The sequence below is a fragment of the Equus przewalskii genome, chromosome 18, assembly GCF_037783145.1.
Source record: "Equus przewalskii isolate Varuska chromosome 18, EquPr2, whole genome shotgun sequence".
NCBI lineage: Eukaryota > Metazoa > Chordata > Mammalia > Perissodactyla > Equidae > Equus > Equus przewalskii.
The window spans coordinates 37,573,016-37,594,424 of NC_091848.1; the positions used below are offsets into that span (position 1 = coordinate 37,573,016).

A 21,409-nucleotide genomic window follows, 5' to 3' on the forward strand; every position below is an offset into this window, starting at 1 on the left:
AAACAGAATATGCATAGTTTAGATACTTTCCCCCAAATTCCTTAAATGAGTGACTCACTCATTTTAATAACTTTCAAGTGCCTGTGGGCTGGGACACTCAAGACAGAATGTGGCCCCTGGTCAGAGTCTCTGGATGGCCCTCATCGCTGCCAGTCCTGGTACTGTGCTTTTTTTCTACATTATGTACTTTTCAGTGCCAAACTTTGAGTTGAGGCCCACAAATAAAAATTATTTTATCCCCTTGTATTAGTCAGCTCAGGCAGCCGTGACTGAATACCACAGACTGGGCGCCTTAAACAACAGACATTTATGTTCTCACAGTTCTGGAGGCTGGAAGTCCAAGATCAAGGTCCGGCAGGGTTTGTTTTCTGGTGAGGGCTCTCTTCCTGGCTTGCAGATCCCCACCTTTTCGTTGTGTCCTCACATGGTGGAGAGAAAGAGCTCTGGTGTCTCTTCCTCTCCTTATAAGGGCACTGCTCTATGGGATTAGGGCCCCACCCTTATGGCCTCATTCAACCTTTATCACCTCTTCACAGGCCCTGTCTCCAGATATAGCCACACTGGGGGTTAGGGCTTCAACATATGAATTTGGGTGGGGACACAAAAATTCAGTCTATAACGCCTCTTTTCTGATTTTCTGTTTAGAGCTGGGGAAATGGGGAATTATGAATCAGAGGTCCAAGGTTTTGTCCCAGTTTTCACCATTCACATCTGTGATTTTAAACCTCTGGACCTCTGTTTCTGCAGAATACAGGGTTTGAATTCAGTGCTCTCCACAGCCTGAGCTGGCCCTGGTTTTCTATGATCCATTGTAAAGGATGGAGTAGGAGTGCGAGGGAGGCATATAAAACCCAGGTAATAGGAAGCCTTTTTTTTTTTTATTCCCATCGTTAGGGAAGTTAGATCTGACGTCTCAACTAAGCAGGAAAGATTTTAGTAGGTCATGGTACTCGGGGTGGGGGCAGGAAACAAGGCAGGAGAGCTACAGCAGAGTGATGCTTCTGCTTCAAAGGCTAGTTTCAGCCGATGTGTGATTTGGGACCGTAGGCCTGGAAGGATCCAGGCTGGTCCCTTCTGCCATGGGTAAGTTGTTTACTGTGCCAGACCAGCCCAACATCTTATAAAGAGAATTTAGCAGCCTACCTGCCTTCTTGCCCACCCTCTGTGCTGTGCTTCTTACTTGGAAAGCGCAGAGGTTCTGGAATTGAGTGTAATTCATATGTGGAGCCTTTTGACCCCCTAGTGGTCAACTTGAGAAGGCAGTGTTGTCAAATGATCTTGGATTTCCACTTCACTGATCTTCAGCTATGAGGAAATTAACCTTGCAGAGCCTTGTTTCCTTTTCTACAAACTGGAGCCAATGGCTGCCCCTTGGGGTTGTGTAAGGATCAGTGCAGTACTGGCATAGAGTAGGCTCCCAGTAAATGGTAGCCTTGTAATGTCTGAACCTGGGATTCTCATCCTGAGAACCACTTCCAGGGGGAAATCCTTGCATGGAGAGTGGAGGAGAAAGCTTCCTTATCTGATTTCCAGTTTGGTAACCAGGGTCAAGAAATATGCAGTATCCTCCATGAGCACAAGCGTCCCAGCGACAGGACAATTCATGACCTTATGCAGCGGGATGCAACCCTCGTCTGAACCCTGGAAAAACTCTCTGTAGCCAGCTGGACACTCCCCCACCTCCAGAGGGCTGGTCGCAAGGCTTGGTGCAGAGCAGGGAAGAGACATGGTGCCCGCCCTCCGGGGGCATTCTTTCCAATGGAGGGGCCACAGGCCTGGTCTCTAGCACAGCACTGTCCATAGAAATATAATGTGAGCCACATGTGTAATCTTAAGTCTTCTAGCAGCCACATTAAAAAAACAGTGAAATCAATTTTAATAAAATATTTTACTTAACGCAATATATCCAAGATACTATCATTTCAACATATATCACCAGTATAAAAGTTACTAATGAGATATTTTACATTCTTCAACATTTGGGATGTATTTTACACTTACAGTGCATCTCAATTCAGACTAGCCACATTTCAAGAGCTCAATAACCACATGTGGCTATTGCCTACCATATTGGACAACACAGCTCTAGAAGCTCCCGTTTGAATAGGGATAAACAAGGCTAACACAGAAAAGAGAAGAGAACCCACGTGTGAACAAGATGGTGACTAGTCCTGAGCCACCACTACCACAGAATGAGCCTGGGGGATGGGGCGGAGTGAGGGGTGGGACTGAAATGACAGATGTGCCCCAGGCCTGGTGGTCCGAGTCTGAGAAGGCCTGTTGTGTTTCAGGGACCAGAGAGTCATTTCAGTCATTTCAAGTAATGGAGGGTTAATTTTAAGGACCTGAGCTCAGGATCCCAGGGAAAGTAAACTGGCAGGCCCAGAGGAGATCCCAGCCTCAGGATGCTCATACTCACCTTATGGGATTTTAGTGCAAATGGTGGAAGGGCATGTGAATCACCTGGGGAATCCTGCTAAGATGTGGATTCTGGTTCTGTGCGTCTGGAGTGGGGCCCGAGGGTCTCCAGTTCTAACCAGCCCCCAGGTGATGCTCAGGCTGCTGGTCCACAGAGCACGGAGCACAGTGTGAGTACAGGCTTGATAAATTTGGCCTAGGACAGTGATTCTCAGAGCAGGCATCACAATCACTTGGAGGTATAAGTGCTTATACCTGCAGTGTTAGAGTCTCAGAGAAACAGAACAATAGATTGTACATAGAGAGAGAGAATTCATTATAAGGAATTGGCTCATGTGATTATGGAAGCTGACAGGTCCCAAGATCTGCAGTCAGCAAGCTGGAGACCCAGGAGAGCTGGTGGTTTAGTCCCAGCCCAAGACTGAAGGCCTGACAACCGGGAGAGCCGATGGTGTGGTTTCAGTCCAGAAGCTGGCAGGCTCAAGACCCAGGAAGAGTTGGTGTTTCAGTTTGAGTCAAAGGCAGGGAAAAAACCAATGTCCCAGCTCAAAGGGAGTCAGGCAGGAGGAATTCCCCCTTATTTGGGGGAGGGTCAGCCTTTTCGTTTTATTCAGGTCTTCAACTGATTGGATGAGGCCCACCCACATTAGGGAGGGCAACCTGGTTTACTGAGTCTGTTGATTTAAATGTTAATCTCATCCAGAGACACCCTGACAGAAACACCCAGCATAATCTTGACCAAATATCTATGCACCTCGTGGCTCAGTCAAATTGACACATAAAATTAATATTATACCTACTAAATACTTGATTGTAATATTCCTGAATTACTTCATGGAATCTGATTGACACATTTCTTCTTTTTAAGCCATCTACAAGGAATATCAACTAAGTAACACAGAGATGCTGTAAGAGGTAGCAGTGGGTACGTGATATGGACTGGAAAGGCAGAATCAGAACATCTGCACACAAGTTGTGAGAAAGCGGCCACAAAGCCAAAAAAAAGATGTGTAGAGAGCCTGGTATAATATAATCATAGCTCACTTGCATTCAGCCCTTACTCTGTGTTGCTGGCACAGAGTGTCAGTTGGTCTCTGTCAATTGGGGTTGGTCATCCTCAGGACAGGTGCCACCACTGGTCCAATCTTCAGCGGTACAGGGTGGGATAATGAGCATAAAACATGGCTGCCGGGTTTGCAGGCCCAGGGTCACAGCAGGTGTCATTAGGGTGACCATTTGTCCCAGTTTATGCCTGCTCTGCCTATGTAGTTATAAATAGAGCTTCTTTTGACTTTCAGGAGTCCTAGTTTGGATAATAAATTACATGGTTACCCTAGCCATGATTGACATGTCTGGTGCACTGGGCACTGAGTAAAGCTTTAAAGGTGATGTTGAGAAATAGAGGATTATTCTAGGGGAAGTGGAGTAGCAAGAGCAATATTTTCAGAGGAAGTGGAAAAGTTTATTTTAATCTATGAAAAATAAATTCCAAGCCATTAAACACTCTGCATAAGAATGCAATGAACAATTTTTTTAAATAACTTTAAAAATTATGAACTGGTATTCTCTGGGGAATAGATTTGGCCAGAGGCTCTCTCCTGTTGGGGAGTTTTCTTTGAAATAAATAAATAGGAGGGGCAAAACCCTGGTTTCCCCCTCCTTTCTGGATCTCTCTTCTCTTTCTATTAGGTAACATGTCCCTCGTGCAGATTCCTCCTCCTCTGTCTCCACGCCTGTGGAGCTCTTTTCCCAGCTTCTTCCCTGTAGGTGATGGGTTCTGAGGCTGCCCACTTTGGTCTCTGTCAAAAGGCAAAGGCATGTCCCCTCATCCTAGAATGTCTCCCACGAGCAAAGAGTGGACCCTGCCAGCCATTGCTCCATTCACACTCTGGTCCTCTCTGTGTCAGGCACTGGAGATAGAGCAGAGCAATTCAGACAGGGTCCCTTGGAGTTTCCTTTCTGCTTGGAAGGAGAGACTAAATAAGCAGCAAGTGTAACTTTGCAGTAGAATTAAGCGCCCCCTGACCATGTGTGAGAGAGAGGGCCAGGTGGCAGACCTCCTAGAATGTGACAGCAGAAGGGAGAGTGACCCCTGTCATGGGATTTAAGGAGAAGAGTGGCCCTAGGAACTCAGAGTTAACCGAAGGGTGAGGGAGCGGGGTGTTTATCCACCATTTCCCCGTCTGTCATTACTTGAGGGCCTCTTCCTGACTCTGTCACGTCCCAGCTCTCTATCATTCTGGCTTGCCTTGCGTGTGACCCAGATCTGCTCCTGAGACCAGAAATAAAGCCCCCAGGCAAAGAGTTGTGGGGTTTTTTTGTAGACATATTTTAGAATGAGAAACAGCAAGAAAGTTGGTGTGGCCAGAGCAGAGTAAAGGAAGGGGGAGTGGGGATGCGTCTGGAAAGGCAGCAGGGATGGGACCACATAGGGCCTTTAGACCGTGGTGATGGGCAGACATTGGAGGGTGTCAGGGAGGAAAATGACATGATTTGATTTAAGCAAAGAATCGCACTGAAGTGGAGGGGATTGCCATTGGTCTCCTGTCTTTAAGCATTGATTTCCTGTAAATTGACTGAGAAACAGTTGTTTCCACATAGAAAGCGTTTCCCAGATCCAAACCAGACTGATCAGTGTGCTGGATCTTTTAACGGCACATTAGCCAATGAAATGATAGAAATTAGCTCACCTCTGGCCCTCTCCTCCACTTCTCTTGTTTGGCTTTTGTTCCTTTATCCCAGAAAGATATGGATTTTCCTCTGCCCCTCCCTCTACCACATCAGTGGCCCAGTGGGATCCCACGAGCTGTAGGCCTTTGCTTTGCCTTTTAGTTGCCCCTGTTCTAAACAAGACCTGGACTCATGCTCTCTGCCTGGCTCTCCTCTTCCAGAAGGTCGGCCTCCTGCCCATCTTCTCCCCACCCCCAGCCACCCCTCAGTACTGCAGTTTTTGCTCTCTACATCCCACGAATCCACTGTCATGCAAGCCAAGACTCTCTGACCATGTAAGAGAGAGAGGACCAGGTGGCAGGCTACCTAGAATGTGACAGCACAAAGGAGAGTGACCCCATGGGAGAAGAGTGGCCCTAGTGACCACTAGTCCAGCTATGCTGGTGTCACTGGCACCAGCATTCTTGGGTGATTTTGAATTCATAGGAGATGCTCCTGTGCCATCCTTTTTGCCACTGCCCTTTTTCAGGGACAGATTTCTCTGAACCCTTTTATTTTCACTTTGGATTGGATTGATGGCATTTTGTATTTTGAGCCCAAGTCTATTTATATTGGCCGAGTTTTAAGTTATTGTATTCCTCAATAATGTCTGTCTTGATTCTCCTTTCGTTTTTTGGTTCTCTTATTTCTTTTGGACTATCTTTTTTCTCTAACTCTCCTATCTCCTTAAAGACCTGTAATTATATTTCCCATTTATATTCTTTATAACTCGTTTCAGTGTGTAACACCCTCAGATGACCCTTCTTTTTTTAGGGGCATGTTCGCTTTTTGTTTTAATCCAGTCAAAATCTTAAAATGCTCTGATTTTTTGCCCTTTTCTGTCTCATCGCAGTTAACAGTATAAATGTGGTGGTAGAGGTGAAAATTATTCTTTTTGCCCCACCAGTCTCTCGGCTGTGCAACAGTTGTGTCAAGCCTACCTTGGCAGAAGCCTCACTTATTTGCTATACAGAAGGGGTAGATGACAAATGACTTGGTCTCATTCTGTTCTTGAAGGATGACTTCCAGATCTCCCTCACCTTGACTCCCTTCCTTCCTTTATTTTTACCTTCCACTTTGCCTTTGCCTCTTTTTCCCTCCAAAATATACACCATCATCATCCTGGCTGGCCCAGATTTGATTTTTACTGTTGGCGCTGCCATCTTTTCTTCCCATCTTTTACTCCTCCACCCCCTTCTCCCATCTCCACCCCCAGCCAGCCCCTTCCCAGTTGTTCATGGTTCCAGCCTCTTCTTCCTTCATCAGTTTTACTGAATGTGCTAACATTGTGCTAGTCTCTAAGAGCAACAAGATTCAGTTATTGCCCTCAAGAGACTGACTTTCTTGACTTCATATTTCATAATTATATTACAGTTAAGATTCAACATCAGAATGTGTTTAAGAAGTGCTGACTTTGTGTGGTTCTGGGTAGGAGACAAAATACTTTATCAGATGCTTTCTGCAAGAGCCTGGTTGGTCAGATAAGAGCAGACACATTAAAAGCACAACTCCAGTCATACGGCAGCACGGGTTTATTTGCCAAACAATCAGCACATTGACTCTGTAAACTCAGAGAAGGACGAGGCCTCTGGAGGTTGAAATGGTCTACAGTGTCTTCTTGGAAGAGGGACTTTGGCTAGTTCTGGAGGAAAGAGTAAGATTTGTATGGCATTTTGTGGTTCGGATGATGGGGGTGAGAGGCAAGGGGAGAGAGTTAGGGCCTGGGGCGAAGGGAGGGTAGGGTGAGTTGATGGGTAGAAGCAGAGAGTAGAGAGAAATAGAGCTGAAGGACAGATTGGGAGGAGACTGTAGAAGGTCTGGAGCGTGAGGCTGGGCAGTTTTTAGAGTCACATCCATTCCAGAGTGTGAGCAGACTGGGTTCTGCCCATTAGTCATTGCTGTCCTGTTTTCATACTGCATGTAGCTTTCCACGTGAACTGCTCCTATTCGCCACAGCCAGAGTGACTGCTGGGTGCTTCCTTTTGCCTCATGAATATTTTTAACTTAATCTTTATTTTTCTGAACGCTTGGGTTTATTAAATCTACTGATCACAGTTTTTTCATGTGTTCCATTAGTCTTTGATACGCCATTATTGTGCATGATCCCCAACAAAAATGGGTTGCTTATTAGGACAAGAAATTTCTCCAAAGCCATGCTTAAAATACCCTTCCCTTACGCTGCACTTGCCCATTGGTGACTTCTGATCGGACACCTGTACTGCAGATGGCAGCCAGGTGAGTTCCACTACATCGGAAGGGGGAAACAGCTCAAACCAGATGTAAATCTTCCTTTGTTTCCTTTCTGATAAAATTGATACAAAATCAGTCTTTATGTCTTAAGTACTAAAGGGAATACCTGCTACTTGACTTAGTGTTGTTTGGGGAATCACAAAGGAAGGTGGCTCTAGAGAAGTGAGCTGGGATGCCTGGGAGTCTGGGCTTCCGAAAGACGACTCTCAAGGAAATAAATTATTTTCTCTCTGCAGAGTATCTAGATTTCTCTTTAGAGGACTTATTTTAGACAGTCGAGAGATCACTGGTCACAAGTTATTGAACTACTCCCCCCTCCAAAACAAAACTTCGTGTCGCTATTCCTTTGAACTCATTGGGTAGGATATATGATTGACTTATCCATGAATGACCAGGAAATGGTTTGTCTTATAAGTAGTGGATGTTTTATTTCAACCCCCTGAGGAAGAATTGATTCTTCAGTGTGTCAGTTTCCTGGAACCTCAGACAGAACTCCTGAAATGTCTACTTGGTGCCCGGGGATGACCTCCTTAGCCTCTGTGGAAGGACGTACTTGTTATTGAGTGTCACATCATAAGAATAATGTACATATGTACATTCCAGCCAGAGTGGACTGTAGCAGTGAACTCCAAAGCTCCCTGCTTGAGTGGAGACTGTCGAATGAACAGTTTGTGTAGGAGGAGACTCCTGATTATATAGTGACAGGCAGCCACTAGCCAAAGACCATTAAATTTATAGTTAGGACTTTGATGGCCCCCAGGAAGACACAGCTGAAACCTTGACAGGTGACAACCCACGTGTCCTTGGGAAGGAGGGCGGCCGGACTACTTAGTCATCCTTCCCCTCCCCTTCCCCAGTCAGTCACTGCATCCTGCTGTGCCATCTCCCACGCCGTTCTCATTTGTTCCCCGCCACCATCCTGATCCTGGCCGCCATGGTCTCTTTCCTGTTGCACAAATTCTCAACTGGTCTCTCCCATCCCACTGTACCCCACTCTACTCTCCACCTTGCTGTTCAAAATATCTTCTTTAAAAATTCAGGTGGGATTTTATCACCCCCCTCTTTGAACCCTCCAGTGATCTACTGTTGCCTTTAAGTTGAAATTCACAGCCTTCAACGGACCCCGACGCTGCAACGACATGTCCCCTCTCCCATCTTTGAAGCACTCCGCCTTTCTCTTGAGGTTCAAATTTTATTCTAGCTTTTATTATACATGTCAATCTATTTGTTGAAGCTCTGGTTAATGCCTTATGCATAATAGGGACTGAATCGGTATTTTAGTACAGATGGGGTCTCAAAGATTGCATCTCATAAAACAAAATTGTTCTGACACCACATTTATAGTTATTTTTTTCATTTTCTCTACTTCAGTGGTCTGTAACTTGTCTTGCTGTGCTATTTTCTTTTAAAGTGATTTCACTCTTCCTTTTTTATATAGTATGTCTGCTCTGTTACTTATCCTAACACTACTTTTTTTTTTTACTATGTTACTTTTCTTTTGTTCTCTCTTTATTGAGATATAATTGACATATAACATTGCTAACCCTACTTTTTATTCTTTTTATTTTTTAGAAGTCTACCTATACAAGTGTGCTCTTTCATTTTCCTGTACTACTTGTACAGTACATTTTTTGATCATTCACTTTTAAATCCAAACCTGCATGTGAGTCCATGCAAGCACCTGACCATTTCATTGTGTCGTCTAACGTGCCTCAGTATTTGCATATCAAAAAAGTCATGCTTGAACATTTACATATTGAAATTAATAATATTATAATTTACCTTCCTTTTATTTCTCCTTAACATTTTAGTTAGGGCTTTACACTTATTTTCTTCTTGAAATTATTTATAGGGGTGGTTAGTAGAAAACTTCAATTCAGGCTGACACAGGGGCCATTGCTAAGCATGTGTTTAAAAAGTGAGCCTTTTTGCTTGAGTGGAGAACCACTCTTTTAAACAATCCTTAAAATCTGCTTTGAAGTTGTCTATGAGTGGGGTAACTGCACCCTGGTTTGCCTGGAACAGTCCTGGTTTACTCCTGTTGTCCTAGCAGAATTAATTATGTCCCTTTCAGTATTGAGAGTTGCTGTTTGGGTGATAAATTTTCATCATCACACATTTTTAGGAGCATTTCTTCTCCTTACCATCTTGATCACATTATTCCCCTTTTCGGCAGCATTCTCTGTCTCAGTCTTTCCATGTATGTCCTTTGACAAAAAGTGCTAGGTCCCTCTGCTATTGAACTTTTCACTCCTAAAACCTGCCAGCACTCTGTTTCACTGTCCTTGAAAATCGAAGACAACTGTTTAAATACCTTCAATGCCTTGGCCTTTTTTTCCCTTACACTCGATCCTGTCTTCACCACTTCTCTTAGCTTACTGTTCTATTTTTGGCATTTCTACCTTAATCCCCTTTCCACTAATTTTTCTACATAGCCTTACTGTTCTGCCAGATTTTCATACTTTCACAAAATTAATTTTGCCTTATCTGACAACTGGCAACTTCAGATTTTTGCCTATAAATAGACCCTGCCAGTTACTTTAGCCCAAATTCTCTTTTTGTTTTGATGTAAACTCTCTCGTGTTAACTCACATTGTAATCAGCATTCCTCAGTTCCTTGTTTAGCTGCCTGCTTTATGTGTTGCTTTTGGATCGTCCCATAAACCGCTCTTAGCCTGATCTAGATGTACCTCCAGACGTCCTTCTTGTGCTATTCTTTGAGGAAATGCCATATTTTTGCTTTATTTCATTTTTTAAGGAATTTTAGCCTTTGAATTAAGATCTTTAATTCCCAAGAGTTTTAAAGATGCTTAGTCTAGTTTTTTTATTGTGGTAAAATACACATAACATAAAATTTACCATCTTAACCACTTTAAAGTATACAATTCAGTGGCGTTAAGTATTTCACAATGTTGTGCAACCATCACTGCGATCTAGTTCCAGAACTTTTCATCACCCCAAACAGAAACCCCAAACCCATTGAGCAGTTACTCCCCAAACCTTGGCAACCACTAATCTGCTTTCTGTCTCTGTAGATTTGCCTCTTCTGAACATTTTATATAAATGGAATCATACATTTTTGTGTGTGTCTGGCTTTCTTCACTTAGCAAATTTTTTTGAGGTTCATGCATGTTATGGCATGTTTCATTACTTTATTCCTTTATAAGGATGGCTGAATAATATTTCATTGTATGGATAGATGGCATTTTGTTTATCCATTCATCAATTGATCAATCTAATTTTTATCAGATCTTTACTCCAGGATGAAATGAGTGATAAGTGCAGTGACTGATACGTGAATATTTTTAGGCGGGAGTCCTGGTGATTGGGGCTTTGGCTAGTGCTGTGGTATAGAGCATGTGTGAGAAGCCCTTGGTACCTTCTGTTTAGATGCCAGAATCTTTTTCCCTTTTTTACTTTCCTTCTCCACCTTCCTCACTTTTTTTCTTCTTTTGGTAACTAGATCATGTTTTGTTTTTTCTTTACCATTGTATTTATAGGTTTTAGAAAATACAGCTGAATAAAATTAGTCATAGTCCCACCACAGAGAAACAATCAGTATTAATAACATTTTGGTATGTTTTCTTCTGGTAGTTTTCCTATGTTTGGGTATTTTATTTTATTTTTACCTAATTGTGGTCACATTGAATAGAGTTTTGTATGCTGCTCTTTTTTTCATAAAATTCACTTATTTAACAAATATTTGAATACCTGCAGTGTGCTGGGTATTGTTCTGGATGCCTCTGGTGCATGAAGAAGAAGTTCTGGTGGGGATATGGTTTTGGAGTCATCAGCTTATAGATGATATTTAAAGCTACAGGACTGTCTAAGACCTTCTGGAGGAGAGTCAACAGTGCTCAGGGGAGGACCCAGGACTCAGCCTAGGGAATCCCACATGCAAAGGTCGAGAAGAGAAGGAGCTTGAGGAAGAGCAGGCAACGTGGTAAAAGCAGGAGAGTCTGGAGGAGAAAGTGCTTTAAAGCGAGTGGCTGCTCGTGTGACGCTCTCCTGAGCATCTGAGTGAGATGGGGAAGATTAGCCATTGGGTTTGGCAAGATGGTGGTCAGGATGAAGCTCAGTGGAGTGGCAAGGATCACAGCCCAATTGGAGTGTGCTGAGGAGCAAATGAGATAATATTTTAACATATTTCTGCATGTTTCATATATTATTAAACATAATTCCATGGCAGAATAAGATGTCTAATTGTGCATTTTACTTAACCACTTATTGTCTTCCTACTGTGTGACATTTACATCCTTTCCAATTTTTACTGTTACAAACAAGACCGAAGTGAACAGCTTTGTAAACTTTCTACTTTTAGCATCATTTCCTTTGACTGGAAGCACAGAAAGGAAGGTGCTGGTCTAAGAGCTGAGCATCTTTAGAGCCTGATTCTCATTCGCTCAGATACTTTCTGAAAGGACTGACTGGTTTGCACTTCCCCCAGCAGTGTCTGAGGTGCCCCCACATCTTGACTGCAGTTGTCAGTTGGGTCCTCCCAGAACAGATTTCTCCTTTGATCAACTTAGAAGTTCTTTTAACCTTGAACAGAGAATTGAATGACAAGAACCCAACCCAGATTATAGAGTGAAAACTATAAACAGCTCACTAAATAGTTATATTAAACAGAAATACATGTACAATAATTGCCAATCTGTATGGAACCACAGCTTAAATGTGATGCTGGCGTTTGTTATTAATCCTTTTTCACTAAGGTTCTGGTGAAACTTTAAACCAGATATGGCTGAGGGAGATGCCATGATCTTCATCCTCCCTTCCTCTGTTCCTATGCATTCACACAGATGTGATCAGTGCCCATATTTAAGGCAGTTTACCCTTTTCCAGTAAACACCCTGCGAATCTTCCATTGCAGCTGCCTGCTGATATCAAGGAATGACTTCTGCCCTTTCCATGCATGCCTTGGGTGGGGTTTTATAAACATTCCTACCTTGTGGCAAAAAGAGAACAACTTCCAGGCTGATCACCATCTCAAAAATTTCCTCTCCTCCCCCTCCCCGTTCCTCAGAAACATGCCACCACTTTATAGTCACTTCCTGGTCACAGGATGAATTGGTCTCCCCTGAAGCAGCTGGATAAAAGTGCTGACCTAGCTGCCTTGCTGGGTTTGCTGTTTAACTGCTTCCTGCCCAGCATGGCAGCGCCTCCCCCGGGACCGGCCGTGCCCAGTGTGCTGCTGGTGCATGGTCTGGTGAGGTCCTGGCTCCACCATAGCTCATCTCCAGTGATCTGCTCCATTCCAGCAGGACAGATAACTGCTATTTGCTGGGTCTTAAGTAGAAAGATGGGGTGTTGATTGTGTCAAATGTGAATGGACGTGGTAAGAGGGATGCGTGTGCATCTCCCTCCCTCCCTTCACCTGGGTCATTTTCTGGAGAGAGCCTGGGTCACCACAGATAATCCCCAAAGTGGAAGGTCCAGTGGCATATAACAGCTCAGCAGATGGGTTGAGTGTTCTAGAATAGGCAGGCCTGGGTGCATTTCTGCACTGGCTCTGTGACTTGAGAGGGCAACTTAACTTCTCTGAATCTCATTTTTCTCATTTGTTTGAAAAATAGAAGGATGATGTACCAGCTGCCTTAAATTATTGCAGGAAATCCATGCAAATTATGTACATTGTATGTAAAGGGCCCCCCATGGTGCCTGACCCAGTCTGGGCTCAGGCAGGGTGAACTGTTTCCCTCATTATGCCACCCCACCCTCCTGTTGACACTTCCTGACTTTCATTGCTCCAAGTTGCTGGCTCAGATCTGAACCTCTTTAATCCTCTTTCTCTTTTTTTTCCACTTGCAGGAGGCTTTGTGAAGAAGCATGGTCAGCCTGTTGTTCCCAAAACTTTAGGGTAAGTTCTAGGATGTTCAAGCCAGGGGAAGGGCTGGATTGGCTTTTCCTGCTGACTTTACAGAACAGGTCCAGGGAGTAAGTCTTCCTGAGCATCCTGGGTTATAATAACTAAAGTGGGAGCCTATTGGGATGTGATGTGTCATTCACATAGCACCTCCTGACCTGGCGGCCTTTGTGACTATCTCCTTTGACTGGTCCAGCTGCTAAATGCTGAGGAAGCAGGTTATGTGACCATAGTCTGCAGGGATCTCTAACAACCATGGCAATAGTCAGAAAACTTAAATAAGCAGACTAAGAGAGGCAATCAACATGTGACACTTCCTATGGAAAGTAAACCAGTCTTGGTAAGGGTAAGTAACAGTAGCTGCTGTAACAGACAAGCTCCCAAATCCCAATGGCTAGCATAGGAAAACATTTCTTAGTCAAGCAAAATCAATTCAGATATTCTTGAACAGGTGGAGAAACTTCCCATTATCTTTCAGGGACCCAGCCTCCTTCCATTTTGTGACTCCATCATCTCCTAGGCCTTGGAGCCCCTGCTCGCCCCTCTGCATCTACCCAGAAGAGTGGGCAGGAGAGAGTGTGGGAGAATCTCACAGGAGGTTTTTATGGGTTCAGCATAGAAGTGGTATACAGCACTTCTGCTTGTAGTCTCTTGGCCACAACACGGGCTTTTGGCCGGAACTCACTAGAATTCAGGTATACCTTACTTCAAGGGAGGCTAGTAAATGAAGTCTAGCTGCATGCCCAGGAGGTAGAGGAAATAGGTTTTGGTGCCACAGATTTTTCCAGAGGGTGCATCAGAAATGTGGTTGAGGCATAGAGTTGGGAAGGCTGCCAAAGCAACCCAAAGGCTGGTTTCTGATCCCCAACTTAAGTGACTTTGTGGGGGGAGGTGTGGGTGGAGCACGGTGCACAGAGAAGAGGATCTGAATTGCTGCTGGGTTCTCTGCTGATTTCTTTCCAGGGACAGATTTGCAACCCCCGCAGTGGAGACCCGTCCTAGCATCTGGGGAGAGTGCCCACCAAAGTTTGCTACCAAGCTGGGCCGAGCCATCGTCAGAGAAGGACAGATGGGACGATTCTCCTGCAAGATCACTGGCCGGCCCCAACCACAGGTCACCTGGCTCAAGGTGAGGTTTTGTCTGCCCAACTCTGGCCCAGGCCTGGGGACCCTGAGAGTTCAAGGTTGGGCCCTTGGACTAGTGGGAGTCTGTCTTTCCGATTAATCCCTTCTGTTTCAGCCATAGATGGGTCTCCAGGGTTCTTTGTATGTTTGATAGCTACACTTGTTCTTGCCCCTGTTTGCACCCTCTCCTTCTGTTACTCTGTCCACAGTGTCCTATAAGCCACACATGCACAAAACAGCATAAAACTTCTGAGTCAAGACAGACCTGACCATCTCATGATTTGAAGTCATGGGACTAGGTTTCTAGGTTCAAGCCGCAGCTCCCTGGTTCACAAAGCTTGTGAACTCGGCAAGTCATTTGAGCTCTTGGAACCCTGGCTTCCTTTTCTGTGAGGCAGATATCATCCCACCTACTTCAGAATACTGTTGGGAGGCACCATGTGGAAGTGCTTTATAGTTATTCAGGGCTGGGTGAGATGGAGGAGGTGGTGGTGGAGAGAGAAGCAGAGGCAGTGGGGTGGGGGATGTTAAACAGGGCAATGAGGAGCCCTAGGGAACTCTTGGGGTCAGGCCAGGGAGAGTAGATTTTTCCCAAATGGAACTCCTGGATAAAAATGAGTGATGGGACATCTTTTACGCATTTCCTAATTCTCCTGAACTGACCTGGGGAAAATCCTAAAAGGAAGAGGAGGCAAAGGAGAACTGAAGTGGGGAATGTAGGACTTCCCCCCTCAATCTAGGGCTCCTTTGAGACAGTTCCATATGTCTTCTCTGAGCTGGAGCAAACACCGCACCATGTGCATGGACCTCGAGTCACGGCCCCTGGATTGTCCAAAGACTGCTCTCTGAGCATGTTGACGGAGCCCAGAGCAGAGGACTCTGCTGCTCTGCCACCACCAGGATTGGCAGGAGGTAGGAGGATAATCCCGAAATGTGGGCAGGTTTCTCTGACTGCACTACCCTATTGCCATCCTCAGGGAGATGTTCCCCTGCAGCCGAGTGCCCGGGTGTCTATGTCTGAGAAGAATGGGATGCAAGTTCTGGAAATCCAGGAGGTCAACCAAGATGATGTGGGAGTGTACACATGCATGGTGGTGAACGGGTCAGGGAAGGCCTCCATGTCAGCAGAACTTTGCATTCAAGGTATCAACTGGTGGGGAGGGCTCGTGCAGGACCATCCTTCCTGGGGTTCGTACCCCCTAGAAGGAGCTACTTGTTCATTACACATCTGGGTGTTACGTGTGTCACACTTACATATCCATGTGTTCCCTGGGGCAAGATCGCGAACCAGAAGAAAGGAAGTGGGTGGCAGCACAGATGCGGCCACGGAGGAAGATGCTTCACTTGTGTCGCCACACTCCACCCCATGCCTGTGTCTTCAGTCTTTTCTTCTTGCTCAGACTTCTTTTTTGTGTCTCTAATTGCTGATTGGAAGAGCAAACATTGCTGATGTCTTGCCATCACCCCAAATCTAACTGCTTAAAATGTAACTCAGCGTCCACTTTGTCCTTTGAATCGAGGCTCCCTCACCTCTTTCCACCCTAGTATCCTCGTTGTCCTTCTCACCCCACCTGGGCATTTCAGTATCATCTTTGACCCCTGTCTCCTCCTCACTGTAGTCATCAGCCCCTGTTGGTTCTTCCTTTGAAGTCTCTTTGAACATGTTTCCTCCTTACATTCCCTGTGGTTCCACCAAGTCCAGCCTGGGGACCTCGGAGTGTGCGGCCAGAGACAGGGATTGATGTCACCTCATTGGAGCGGGAACCTTGAGCAGGGTGGGATTTTGGGGATCGACAGGGGGGACACGACCTTGCCTCTCCCCTCCTCCTGTCTTACTGTCTTTTCTTGTTTGACTTTTCTCTGCCACCTCTCCTTGCTCTCATTAGCATTTTTGGCCCAAGTGTTTTTCACAACCCACAGAAAGAAATTTATTCTACATGGCAACCCAGGACATACATGCATATATAACACATAATTAACTGAAACCAGTTTCGTGAAACAGTCCTGAGTTGTACTGTACATGGTGCATGCTGGCATTTTCTATTGCATTCTACACCTTTAAGGGAAAAAACATCCTCGTCCTGACCGAAGGATCTGACTTCACAACTCACTGCAGGATCAGGACCTGCTGTCAGGCACTGAGGGGAGGGTTGTAGTCTCCCTCCCATTACTTGTCGGAGCGCTGAATTCAGAACTGTTCCCTCCTCAAGCACTGAATGACAAAATGATATGCTGCCTGGGATTTGCTTCCAATACCCCCAGAAAAAGCCCCTCAAAACCACAAAACCAAAAGGGATAACTAACGCTGGCAAATGTTGATATTTCCTTCCTGAAGGCGATGTTCTTCAGGATTTATCATAGGCTTCTCTCTACTATTGTATATTTTTAAATTTCCCATGATAAAATTTTAAAAAATAATGTGGCAGGAAAAAATATATGTTGTATGTTTTTTTCTTTGAATAATTGAATACAATTACACTTTCCCTGTACATTTTTAAAGCAGGTGGTTGTCAAAAATGATCACTTTGGGGGTTTGTTTTTGAGGGCCACATGTAAGTTAAGCAGTGTGGGCTTGAAATTTTCAGTGGGTGTTTATTTTGTTTGCCTCTCAATGGGGTTTTGTTTCCTTCTGTAGCCTGGTAACAGGACAGACCCCATGCCATGGAATATGGTAGCAGGGGCCACCAGGGCAGCAGTGGAAGTGTTGACAGTGTGTCCAGGGCTCCGAGGAGTTTGTCAGATTAACCCAAGAAGTCCAGGACCAGGGAAGCTGAAAGGAGTGAGGGAGGTGGGACCACAGGTGACAGAGCCAATGAGAGCTCAGAGAGTGAAAACTCTGTAATGTATGAGATTCTTGCCTTATCACTGTGTCCTCAGTGTATAAAACATCCCACTAACAGTCTTTCTACCCTTCTGCCTTTTTCCAGGTTCGGACAATGCCAATAGGTATGTCTAGGCTTTGTGATTGTTATGTTGCAGTTGAAATGTCCTGCTAGAGAAGAGGGATGGTAATTGAGAAACACCCTGAATTTCTGAGTCGTCAGATGCGGGGGAGAACTGACTGTTTGGGAAGGACTGTTTTATTTGGGGTGTTTTGTTTTGTTCTCCTATCGTAACGTGCCATACAGGCTCCATATCAGGCTCGCCATCGGTGTTGAGACTCTCAAAGACTCAGTGCCATCGTCTTTCTCAGTATCCGCTCAGTATCGTTACTGGTTAAGAAGGGCACTCTACCCTGAAAAGGATGCTTTACACGGTCCAGGCTAGCATCCCCCCGCTCCTCCAGCTCATCTTCATCAGGAGCTTCCTTTCCTGTGTGCGGGGCTCAGTGCTAGATGTGGGGTATGCGGGGTTAGCAGAGGTCTAGTGGAGAGAAGGGCTTTAAACAGAGCTGCATGAATATACCGTGACAAACTGTGATGCATCTATGAGGAAGAATAACAGAGAAGCGCTCATGTAGATTAGAGGGTCCCAGAAACCTTTTCTGAAAACCTGAAGTTTGAGCTCAGGCCTGTGAAGAGCAATATTAGCTCGGTGAAGGAAAGCTCAGGGAGAAAGCATTCCAACAGAGGGGCCAGCGTGTGTGAAAGCAGTGAGATGAGAGGTGGGCACTGGGGGGGCCCAAAAGAACGCCCTTGTGGCTGCAGCCTGGTGGGCAGCGGAGGTTCAAGAGGCAGCCGGAGCCAGCTCACGTGGGGGCATCCTTACAGGCTGTCCTGTGAAACTCAGCTTTATACTTACTATAGTGGGAAAGCTCTTGGAAAATCCTTAAACTTGTAATAACAGCATTTGATTTATGTGTTTAGAAGAGTGACTGTGCTGGCTATATGGAGCGTGGATTAGAGAGGGCGGGTGTGACAAGGGGAAACCATTCATGTGGTGTGAACTAGGACGGTGCTCGTGGAGAAGAGACAAGGCAGATTTAATAAGTGTAGATAGAACAGGCTTGGATTAGGGGTGCAGGACAGGGAAGTGTCAAGAATGGCTGCTTGTTTCAGGCTTGAAACTGAGGAAACTGCAAGAAAGATCTTTGCTCTTGTTCCCTCTCTAAATCTGTGGGCTTCGTGGTCCCTGGAATCTGCTGGTGATGAGTAATGCTTGTGAACAAGCAGGTGATCATTCTGTCCCTCCTTCTCCTTCCCCACTGTCCTCCCCACCACCACCACCACCACCAAACAGGTCATTTGTGAGAGGAACCAAGGCAGCCAATTCTGATATCAGGAAGCAAGTGACCAATGGAATCACGCAGGGGCCAACACTGGACAGCCTGGACACTGCAGCTCAACGCAAGAACTGCTCCAGCACCCAGCGGGGCTCCCCTGCCTGGGCCACAAGTAGCCAGCCTCAGCCCCTGAGGGAATCCAATCTGGAGCAGGGGGACTCATCTAGAAAGGCCCTGAGAACCCCCATCCAGACTTCCAGTACCATCACCCTGCAGGCCGCAAAAGTCCAGCCAGAACCAAGAGCACCGGTCTCGAGTGCCCTCTCTCCTTCCAGAGAAGAGAGAGAGAGCCCAGCTGTTCCCCCTCCAGCCACCCTCCCCACCAGGCAGTCTGGCCTGGGAAGCCAAGAAGTTGTGAGCAAGGTTGCTACCAGGAAAGTCCCCATGGACAGCTGGAGGGATTCAACATTCCCCAAATTCGAGAGCAAGCCCCAAAGCCAGGAAGTCAGTGAAGATCAAACAGTCAAGTTCAGATGTGAGGGTGAGTAGAACTAATGAAGGTCGCTGGACCCCACAGTGTAGTCCCTGGCTAGCCATCCGTTCCTTCACTGCAGTGTCTGAGCCTCCTGTGTCCACTCATCCCCTTGCACTAGACTCTCATCCTGCCTCCAGGAAGCCACCTTACAGGGGTCTTCCCTCAGGAAGGACTCAGTCTAGTCATGTCCCTTGTTCTGGAGAAGCACCCAACAGTAGCCCATTGTTCATTGATGGATAGAGCATCAACCCTGCACCCTAATTCTTACTACCCTAGAGGGGAAGACCCATTACCACCATCACCTTCACAAAACAAGCTGCAGGGTCTCCTTCTCTTTCGTCCCTTCTGCTGGCTTTGGCTGATCTGGAGACCTGGCTTGTCACCCTTGTATCCCTCATCCCCAAGTACCCTGCCTCTGTCTTGGGATAGTTACTCTTGTGGAGTGGAGGGTTGAGGGGTCTCAAGCTGGAGGGCAACTGCACGCTAGACTGAGCTCTTCCCTCAAGTTCGGGCCCCCCATACCCCACAAGCCCGGTATGCTCTCCGGGCGCCTCACTTCCTTCATCTGGCCCTGTAGTTTCAGGAATCCCAAAACCCGAAGTGACCTGGTTCCTGGAAGGTGCCCCCGTGAGGAGACAAGAAGACACCATTGAGGTTTATGAAGATGGCAGGTCCCATTACCTCTGCCTGCTGAGAGCCCAGGTGAAGGACAGCGGGAGCTACAGCTGCACAGCCTCCAACGTCCGAGGCCAGGTGTCCTGTGGCTGGACACTCCTGGTGAAAAGTGAGTACACCACTCCGGGTCACCCTGGGTTCTCTGTTGGAGGACCATTCGTGGGGTGCTCATATACCACACAAGTGTCGCCTCCTACAGCCCCCGCCCAGGGTGTACAACCCAACAGAAACGTCATCCCCATCCGCATGCCAAGACCAAAATCATTGCTCAGGGACAGTGATTCCTGGTCAGGAATTCATGGCAGTATCACCTCAAAATAAGCACGCCCAGGCCCTAGGCCCTACCCAGCTGAGACCTCCCTTTGTAGTTTCCTCAGCTGTCTGAGTGGTGCCATGTCTCCCTTCATGACCAGAGAGCCGAGCGTTCACTAAACATATGCGGTTAGAGTAATGTGAGATGATGTGGTATCCCACATCTTTTATGTTTCTTGTAATGTCTGTTTATAAAAGTTAATGCGTGTTCATTGTGGGGAATTTAAGCAATATATAATCTTATGACTCAGAAATAAACGGTATTTTAATGTTTTTAAAACAAAATCGGCATTCTGCTTTTGTGTACTGCTTTCTATTCTGATTTGCTCATGTTACATAAGTAGGTTACAAAAGTATCTTTCTATACTATTTCTTTCTATATTATTTAATATTACTTGAAAACATTAAAACATTAAAAATGGCCATGTAATATTTCATAGAATAATGCATCTAATTTAGGCCTCCTATTATTATTGAATATTTAGGTTGTTTCCATTGTTTCAGTATGGTAACAAAACTGTGATAAATATCCTTGTACCCATCTGTCTCTATATAAAATTTCCCCCTCACTTTAACTGCTATTTAGGGACCCTAGGCCCATGTCGTACTGTTGAGGAACATATTAAACCACAAGGATAGAGTCAGCAAATTTCAGGCTGTTGGAAAGTCTGTGGGACAAATAACCTTTGCCTATTTTCTTCAACAAATGTACTGGGGCTTTAGGGAGAAGAAAGAAAAAAAAAGAGGAAGATTGACAACAGATGTTATCTCAGGGCCAATCTTCCTTTAAAAAAAAAAAGATATGTAAGTGGCGCCAACAATTGCTATACACGGACCTAGCATGGATCCTGATTGAGATGCCTTAAAAAACTTGCGTGAGAATATGAGGAGAACTTGAGCGTTGATAAGATATTTGGTATAAAGGAACTAGTGCTATTTTTAAGATGCGATGGTGGTCTTGTGGATATTTTTTTAAGTCCATATATTTTAGACATATTAATTGAGTTATTCACTGGTGAAGTGATATGGTTTCTGATATTTGCTTCAGAAATAATCCATGTGTGGTGGGAGTTGGTGGGGGTATAAATGAATTGAGATTGGCCATGAGTTGATAATTATTGAAATTGAGAAACAGGTATATGGTGACTCATTATGTTGCTTTCCCTACTTTTGTGTGTGCCTGAAATTTGTCATAATAAACTTTTCAAAAAAGAAGAAAGGAAAAGAAAAGGACTTAGTGGTTCATCCAGATAGTAGAATGCCATGCAGCCTGTACAACAAATGTGGCTGGCCTGTAGACGCCAATGTGAAAGTGTCCAAGATGTTTGTGTGTGCATAAAACATTTCGGGAAGGGTC

General features: G+C 45.4%; 1 protein-coding gene across 23 annotated transcripts in view; it reads left to right on the top strand.

Annotated features, from left to right (window-relative positions):
- MYLK (myosin light chain kinase) overlaps positions 1 to 21,409 on the top strand; it is a 258,792-nt gene that overhangs the window by 125,856 nt on the left and 111,527 nt on the right. For 14 of the 23 annotated variants that reach the window (XM_070583722.1, XM_070583726.1, XM_070583729.1 and 11 more), the window contains 6 exons: positions 13,189 to 13,237; positions 14,207 to 14,372; positions 15,346 to 15,511; positions 17,296 to 17,314; positions 18,548 to 19,071; positions 19,643 to 19,849. In XM_070583722.1, coding sequence (XP_070439823.1) covers positions 13,189 to 13,237; positions 14,207 to 14,372; positions 15,346 to 15,511; positions 17,296 to 17,314; positions 18,548 to 19,071; positions 19,643 to 19,849 — 1,131 coding nt within the window. The remainder of the gene's footprint in view (positions 1 to 13,188; positions 13,238 to 14,206; positions 14,373 to 15,345; positions 15,512 to 17,295; positions 17,315 to 18,547; positions 19,072 to 19,642; positions 19,850 to 21,409) is intronic. The other 9 variants (XM_070583738.1, XM_070583734.1, XM_070583736.1 and 6 more) reach the window with 1 other exon arrangement.